At 45.3% G+C, this 8,949-nt stretch overlaps 1 protein-coding gene across 1 annotated transcript; it reads right to left on the bottom strand.

The window, feature by feature from the left end:
* Positions 1-1,921: 1,921 nt before the first annotated feature.
* PPDPF (pancreatic progenitor cell differentiation and proliferation factor) lies at positions 1,922-8,292 on the bottom strand. The gene is made up of 5 exons (XM_074210468.1): positions 8,118-8,292; positions 3,999-4,083; positions 3,184-3,261; positions 2,755-2,851; positions 1,922-2,366 (listed from the first exon to the last, which is right to left on the bottom strand). The coding sequence occupies exons 2-5, from the start codon at positions 4,051-4,053 to the stop codon at positions 2,252-2,254; spliced, it is 345 nt and encodes a 114-aa protein (XP_074066569.1). The 5' UTR covers positions 4,054-4,083; positions 8,118-8,292; the 3' UTR covers positions 1,922-2,251.
* Between the last annotated feature and the right edge of the window lie 657 nt (positions 8,293-8,949).

Here is an 8,949-nt window from a genome sequence, read left to right as displayed (position 1 = left end):
TTAAAGTAGGAGTAACTCTAGAGACCATTTACTTCATTTTTAATAGGAAATTTAGGGCCAGAGAGGGTGAGTGACTTACCCAGGATCACTCAGCTAATCAGTGTTAGAGCTAGTAGATCTCCAAATTTGAGGATTCAAAACAGCATGAACTTTCAAGGTAACTTGGCAAGACCTGGATAAAAGCCTTAAGCATTAGGGGAAGTGCATTAGGAATGGAGAGTGAGTCCAAAAAGGAAAGCTCCCTCGTGAGAAGAATTCTTTCCCAATCTTTTAAGTCCACCTGCCTACCTGAGAAGGCAAGCAGGTGCTGTTCTAAGGCTCTTCATACACTATATAGGTTCTGACAATACTACAAATTTAATCATACTTTCAATGCATTAGGGAACTTGTTTAGGACTACGTGGGAAAGGGGAAATGGGAGAAAGGCTGCCAGAACTGCCTTGAAGGCTTTGACCTTCTGGCTTATGTGGGAGCTGGTGCACAGTGGATAGAGTGCTGGACCTGGAATCAGGTAAATCCCAGTTCAAATCAGAATCAGACACTTTAGTAGTTGTGTGAACCCTGGACAAGTAACTTAACATTCGTTTTCCCATTTTCCTAATACTTACTAGTGTGGTTGTGAAGATTAAATGTCATATTGTTTGTTCTTCATTCTCCAAGAAGACCATGACTTCAGGAGGTGACGCCATGACATACACAAGAATTGGATTTGAATGAGGGATTATAGGTGCTAATTCACCAGTCTCACTTTACATTGCATGGGACACAATCAGGGTTAAGTGGCTTACCCAAGGTCACACAGCTTGTAAATATCAAGTGTCTTGAGGTCAGATTTAAATTCAGGTCTTCCTCTCTTCAGGGCTGGTGCTCTATCATTGGATAGAGTACCTGGTCTGAAGTCAGAAAACCTGTGTTCAAATCTGATCACAGACACAAGCTATATAATACTGACCAAGTCACTTAACTTCTGTTTGCCTAAATCCACTGGCGAAAGAAATAGAAAACTCCTCCAGTATCTTTACTAAGAAAACCTCATGGACAGCATTGATGTGCTAGAGTCCACAGGGTCACAAAAGTTGGACAGGACTGAACAATAAATGCCATATGCTTAGCATATGGTAAGTCCTCTAAAGACGATTATTCTTCCCCTTCCCTTTCATATATTTCACCTTCTAGTGATTGAGAATAAGGTTCAATATGAGTATCTTCTCTCAATACAACACACAAAGCACTCTGACAGTTCATTCAGGTATCACCTTGTCTTATTATAGATAGGGATAAGTCAGGGTAAGGATAGTCAAAATTGTAATGTTGACACTGGGAATTACAGTCTCTTTGGGAATAGAATTCACAGCTAATTCCTGGATGGACTTGGTTCCCAGAGAATCTTTAAGGAAGAATTAATGTCATCTACATAGTACATGGTAGTTTCCTGGCATGTTTTCTTCTCTATTCCCAATTCAGCTACTCAGGTCTTGTTTGGGGGAACTACACCCTTTTGGTCCTTGGAAGGATACATAGTGAATAAGAGAGGGGTCCTGATTTTTTTGCTCTAGGATAGGGGGATTCTGAGGAAGGTCTGGGGTTGAGAATACAGCAGACATTAGATAAAATCTATAAAGTAAGGGTAAAAGAATGGAAGATGCAGCAAAATAAATGACCCATTGAGAAACCCTCAGTAAACAGATCCAGACACAGAAAAGCACTGAATATCCCACGTTTTGGCAAAATTGAGTCCACCCTCTTCTTTTCTCATGCTAATTACTACCTGATCTGCAGCAGATTGATTTTTCATTATAGGCATTACCCTTTGAAAGAAACTTTTAAATCTAGGTTACAAACAGGTGACTAGAGCTGCTATCTAAGAGAAAGAATGGCCTAAGCCAAAAGACAGGAAAGTGATCTACTGAGGCACACATCATTAAAAGGCTGCTCAAAGTTTATTAGTTTCTGTTGAGAATAAAGTAAACGAAGTTACTGAGACTGCTGGAAAGCACATAGGTGATTCAGATAGTAAAAAAAAAACAGTGTGGTTTCTTTTATTTGATTTTTGGTGTTTTGCTTTTGTTTTCCTTTTTAAAAAAACCACACACATATTGCAACTACTTCTACACTTAAACAGCCTGTCTATTCTAAGGGAATAGATGGGAGAGGAAAGGGGAGGGGGAGGGGAGGGGAGGGGAGGGGGAAATGGGCTCTGATGCCTAGCACACTTCAGAAGCGGGGGGAGCAGCAAGGAGGGTTCTGCTGCTCATGCAGAAGGCCCAGTGTTGGTTTTACTGGGCTCGCTGACATGCCGCTTCCTCATGGCCTCCTGAGCCAGGTCACAGGTGATCGTGCCTTGAGCAACCTGGAAAGTTCCTGAGCTGCAAGTCAAATAACAGAGAGAGAATCAAACATCAATAAATTCTAATACTATTGTTAACAGATAATTCTTTCTACACTATAGAAAGCACCAGTACTCCAGGAGGGTTTTGGGTTAGGTAGCCCTTCACCACTTCCACCTCTCCCAGTTCCAATCTCCAACCTTTCTCAGTTCATTTATCCAGCAATAACATTTCAGAGTTGTGAACTGGTAAACTAATGGCAGGCTAATAACCAGGATTCTGTATCTTTGGAGGTGGGAGGGAGTGTAAGGTAGAGTTAGGTTACTGAAACCACAGTATTTTTCCTAAGTCACACTCAACTTTTTCATCCCCCAACCTCAGGTTCCAAGTCCACTACAAAGATACTTTCAATTAGAGGCTCACTTACTTCTCTGGGGATTCCAATACAGTTGTCATGAATGGATGATTCGACTTTCCAAAGAAGAAACTTGCCCACCAATGGCCTGGGTCTGATTTAGGAAGACCTACAATATTCAAGAGAGAGAGAGACAGAGAGAGAGACAGAGAGAGAGTCATTCATCTTGGTAGCAACTTAGAGTGGTATCAATCTGATATTCTGTAGAATCAACTCTCCTTTTCATTCATGTCAGATGCTTCTCTCAAAATATAGGTCAAATTCCAGCCCTTCTGCATATCTCAATGCTGGAGAATTTATGTCAGTATGAGGAGCTCCTGCTTACCCTCCTCTCACTTAACAACTATTTACTATTTTGAGAGTCTAATGGAATATTTTGTTTAGATTACATAAAGGGATGGGCACGTTCCTAAAAAGGGTTAATAAAGATCTTATACTCACCTGGATGGTGGGGGATCACTTCCCCAGAGTACTCAGCACTTCCACAGGAGCTGTTGCTGGAAGTGGAACCCAGACGCCCTGGGAAGGAAACACTGTGTCACTAGTGCCTCCTTCCCTGGAATACAGATAGTCTTCAGCCCCCTCTGGATTCTTGGGCTACTCATGGCTCCCCCCAAACCCTGGAATTTTGCCACTTCCACCAAGGCCTGAGGAGCCCTCTTCCAGCAGATCAACAATTTACTGTGTTTTGTCTCATTTTTCACCTAATCAAATCGGGGTTCCAGCTGTACAGTTAATTACTCTTACATCACAAATTGGTGTCAGTTATAAGGATCTGCAAGGCTGTACACTATTGGCTAGGTGTACACCTTCTGGACCACTAGTAAGAGTTAGGGAATATACTGTAGGAGTTAAAGAGAGTTTATAAAGTGCTTTCTTCCAACAACTTTGTGAAGTAGGTAGTATAAGCAAGATTGCATCTATTTTACAGATGAGATAAATGGAGGCTCAGAATGGCGAAGTGACTTGCCCAAGCTCATAGGGCTACTAAGTGGTAGAGCCAGGACTCAAACCTGGGTGGGTCTTCTGTCTCTGAGTCCAATGGTATCTCCACTTACACTTTGCTGCACACCCTGACATTTTTTCAATAGGTAGAGTTCAATTTATAGCTAAGGATTGTATGTTTTCTTTTCATAATGGTTTTTCAAAAGTGCCAATAGAAATCCCCAGTCCTCCTGCAGAACATCAGGTAGCTGAGTGCCCACAGGCACATTTATCAAGCCAGGTTAGGGCTTGAAGTGCCAAAGAGGCCTTACTTCGGTAGTAATCATGGGTTGCTACAAGTGAACCGCTGGACGGGATTGCTGCCATGTTGCTTGTTCTTCTTGTGATGATGTAAACCTGCAGGGGAGAGAGTTAGGATTTTCACATGCATTTTGGCTCTATCTATAAGTCATGTCCACTAGTTACAATTGTTCTTTCTTTAGTGACCCGGCTCTGTGGAGACTGAAGCTCCAAAGAGGTTAGATATTATGATGTGGACCCCAATACTTAACAGTTTGAATGACTTCTCAAAGAGAAAAGGAGACTTTCAGAAGTTTCTAAGAGAATGAATATGATTTCATGCTCTAAATCTCCAGCACCCTGGCCTCCCTCACCCTCACAGGTATTTCAAGTATACCTCAACATCATGGGACAATAATGATTTTTATTTATTTTTGAAAAATTTATAGAGAGACCATCCCCACTTCTACTTTGCTTGTTAATTCTAGAGTTAAAAATAACAGATCTTGGAAATGAGAAAATTGGGGTGGCCTTTAGGAGACTTTTTTAGTATTTTTAGAAAAATAAATACTTGAATTCCAAGCTGAATTCTCATTATTTCTCTTGACAATCATGGCAGCACCATCATCCCAGTATCCCTGGCTTCAAGCCTAGTCAACTTTGACTCTTTCCTTCACATCCAAATTGCAGAGTTCTATGAGGCATCTTCACTGATATTTCTCCCATCGGTCCTCTCCTATTTATCAATTTGACACCACCCTAGTTCAAGTTCTTTTGCCAGGACCTGTATGCACGACAGGGTGAGTCCAAAATAACACCACTTTCCCAAATTTAATTAAACTTGTCATTTGATCCAGATTATAGAACTTCCCCTTATATTTTTTCAATTTTCTTCCGGATAATTCCTTTAAAAACATGTTTTCTTATACTTAAGATATTTTGCTTGATGTTTTATCCCCTAGGCTAAAAGTGTTCTCTCTTCATCAAAATATTCCAGAACACCTTGTAGACAAGGAATCCTTTGAGACAATAGAATATGAACCACTTTCTCCTCTACTACCCAGCTCAACCATCCTCTTCTCCAGGAGCGCCACCTTTTTGTTTTCTCCCTGCGTCCCCATTGGTGATTATTTGTGCCTCTTCCTGGTCAGTTCCCATTCCATTTTCTCTCAGCCCTTCTCCCAAGCAAGTTCCTCTGTAGGCATGAGCCCAAACCCTCCTTTATTCTAAGCCTTGTCACCAGGTTGAGAGGAGGGCATCTTCTTTTTATCTGTTTGTTGTACACCACCACCACAATATAAACTCTTTGAGGGTTAAGATGCTTGAGCTTGTATCTCCGGTGTTAGTGAGAACTAATAAATGCTTGCTGATTAGATCTGAATAGTCCAAAACCGAAGCCTACATCATGGCTGCCTAAGAAATGCTCGGTAAAATGGAATACCAGCAGCCAGCCCATAGACAGTTAGCATCCACCTCGCTGATGAGGGAGTCCTGCTTTCAGTTTATTCCTCACAGAACTAAGTAGCAAAACCTAGCATTTTCTTTTTTCCTTTGGACTGACACAGTATAACACTACCCTCTCCACTCACAACCTCAAGTCCACAACCCCCCCCACCCCAGTTACAACGATAAGAGCACTTTCGCCGGTTTTCGGGCAACAAAGGGAGCGGGCACAAAAAAACAGAAAGGCATTGTTTTGGCCTCTTGGCAGGCCAGGCTTCCCGAGGCGTGAAGGGTGGCAAGCCCGCCTCTCCCTAATTCCAGAAGACAACTGTCGATAATCAGCGCCGCCCTGGCTTGGGGCTCCTCCCCCGCTGCCTTACATAACCTTAGCAGCCGGAGGGGGAGGGGGTACCCCACCCAGAACTCCATCAAACCGGTTCAGACTGGCTGGAGAAATCCTCCAGTCCACAGCCAAGTTTTCCTGGTTCCCAGATCCCAAGCCTGACTACAGACAGAAAAGGAGGACAGGCTTGGCGGCCCCACCCGGGGGAGGGGGCGCAACAGGGGGTCTAGAGTCCGGCTGCCTCCTTCAGTCCCTTCCTGGAGGAAGCAAGGGCCGGCAAAAACCGGATCAGTATCATAACAGGGGAGGGGGGCGGCGCTGTTGTTCTCGGGTTCCCCACCCCAGCTGGGCCCCGCCCGGCAGCCTCCAAAGGAAGCCACACTAAAGCAGAAGAGCATAGTATTGTAGACGAGACTGGACTGAAAAGGTGGGCTATTCCATCCTTTGGTCCGTCGGCCGCTGACAAACTCATACTTGAGGGCTAGATTTGGATGCTTTTCACCTATACCGACCCCCTCCAATTCTGCAGGCAGCTCTGCTCTGCCTGCCTAGGGTTTGTTTTATTTTGGCGGGGGGGTGGGGGGAGGAACTGACACAGATAAGCCTTGGTGATGGGTGTTTCCTACCCCCATTGCTATCTGAACTGGTTATGATGGCTTCCGTCAAGGAGTCAGACCTCCACGTGGAAATAGGGTAGCCTTGTTTTCCTAGAGTCCAAGACCTACTTTGACCTAAAAAAGCTTTGATTCAACCGAGGCCGGCCACTTGGGTGAGGTCCCTTCTAATGGCCATATTTGGGAAACAGCTCTGAGCCGAGTAGAATTCCTTAGATTGCCACGAGGATCAAAAGGGCTGTTTCTGTTTGATAAGACATGTAGATGCATTCAAGCCTCCCCGCTTCCCTGAGGAATATCTAGAAATGGCGAACAGGGAGGTTGGGGTGTACAAAGAAAAGGCTAGGCTTGCCCCAACACGTGTTGTGAGCGAGGAAGGGTGAGGCATTCGGTCCCCTCCACAGTGATCGTGGGTGAGATGAAAAGACTGTTCCCTCTCCACCCTGGGCTAAAGGGCGGAGAGCAGAAAGAAGGCAAACAATGCTTTATGAAGCTTGGGAACTGCCCAGGAAGAGGCACAAATAATCACCAATGGGGACGCAGGGGGGAAATAAAAAGGTGGCGATCCTGGAGAAGAGGATGGTTGAGCTGGGAGAAAGTGGTTCATATTCTAGTCTCTCAAAGGATTCCTTGTCTACATCCTTTTAGGTGGAAACAAATACCACTCGCCTAGCCCACAAGGGCAGCAGTGAAAAAGCTTGCAGAAACCAGGTAATCACAGGGAGCGAAGGCACATTGGAAAGACCTCAATTACAGTTCAGCGCCGGGCATTTTTACAGTTTTTAAGATCTTCACAACCTTTGGAGAATGTTGATTTCTCTAGACGCCTCATTTTGAAAAAAATGTCTGTCAGTGAGGTCTTGATTCATTTTTCTGGGAAGTCTAGGGATAGTCCCAGAGGGCTGGACCTTCATATTTGAGAATCCGCTCAAATCTTAACTAATCCACAAAATAGTAGTTTGTCTTTGCCACAGCAGTTGGTGCCCTTTCTTCAGCTGTCCTCCCTACCCCCCAAAAGTTACTTTGCATTTACTTAAATGTGTGCTTGAGCTTTCCCAGGAGGTGTAGGGAGTTTTGTCTTTGAAACTTCAGTACTTAGTCCAGACAACATTTAAATATATTTTAATTGGGAAGGCAACCAAAACCCTTTCTGGGCCTATTTTCCCTATTTATGAAACGAAAGGCTGGACTAGACATTGTCTAAGATCCCTTTCACTTCATTTAAATTTTATAGTGGCCAAAGTTCCTCAAAACCAACAGGTCTCTAGAGGACCTTGAGGGTTTTTTTTATGTGAATATTTGAGACTCAAATTTTTATTGTCCTTTTATTTCCTTAGAGTACTAGGAGGAGTTTTTAGAGATCTTCTGGAGGACATCCGTTTCTTTGAACAAATAAGGAAAACTGAGTGACTCGCCCGAGGTTCCGCAAGACAGGAACCCAAAGTCTCCTCAACGCTGTGGTCCTTACACTTTAGATACACTTACCTTTCGGAATGTATCTCTGGTTAATCAAACTCTCACTACCCTGGCTCCTTTGCCACTCTCCCTGGACAATCTTTAAAATGGAGCCTGGACTTTGCCCTGCGAGGGTGGGGTCTCTTTTCTCCCCTCCTGGTCTCCCCCTAGCCTCCAAGCTCCAAACTCACCACACAGGGAAGTAAAAGTGAGGAACTGGGCAGGGGGTGGGGGGAGCTGCCTAGTCCCCTAAAGAGGGCTGCAAGAAACTCTCCTCTCAGCCCCATCCTGCTTACCTTAGTGGCGGCTCCCGAGCAGCCCCTGTCAGGCAGAGGGCTGCGGCGGACGATCACGGGTGACCTGGCTCGGGGGAAAGGGGCGCTAGGCCACAGAGCCCATTTGTAAAGGAGATCACGGGAGGAAACTCCACGGCAACGGAAAATGCGAGAGTTCTTTGGGTTTGACTCTCAAGGGGCAGAGCCAAGATTTATATGGAGTGGCGAAAGGGGCGGGGAGGGGGAGGGAGCCCGTCATTGGAGATAGGAGGAGCTGAGCTCGGACTCCGCCTCCCCTGCTCAGCCCCGCTGGAGTGTTTGAGGAACTGTGCTGTGGGTAAACGAGACACACACCGCGGCCTTTGCTCGGTGTCGGTGGGGGAAGGACAAAGACTTCCGAGGCAACCGAGCTACAGGCAGGGAGCTGGGGATAAGAAGAAGGGGTCCAGATTTATCCTTAATTGAAGGAGCTTTTGGAGAAAGAACATTTGTGCAGCAGCTGTTGAACCCACTTCTGTTTTCCTCTGCCGCTAGCTCTGCAAAGCTTCCAGGATGGGGCAGGAACCTGATGCTTTCCGGAGCTCCTCCCCAAACTTTGCTTCCTCGATTTGTGTGTGCATGCATGCTTGTTTGCATCCGTGCGTGCTTGCGCGCGCGCGCGCGTGTGTGTGTGTGTGTGTGTGTGTGTGTGTGTGTGTGTATTCGTGCGTGTTTGCGTTGTGTGTGGTTATGCATGCGTGCTTGCGTGCATACGTACCTGCGTGCCTGCGTGTGTTTCTGTGTGTCCCTGTGGAACCCAAGTTCCGAATCTGGTCCCGGCATGTGTGAGGACCTTCCTAGCTTGGCAGATATT

Source organism: Macrotis lagotis, chromosome 1 (assembly GCF_037893015.1).
Source record: "Macrotis lagotis isolate mMagLag1 chromosome 1, bilby.v1.9.chrom.fasta, whole genome shotgun sequence".
NCBI classification, from domain to species: Eukaryota; Metazoa; Chordata; class Mammalia; order Peramelemorphia; family Peramelidae; genus Macrotis; species Macrotis lagotis.
The sequence above is the reverse complement of the archived record's forward strand: the minus strand, read 5'-3'. Positions and strand labels throughout refer to the sequence as shown.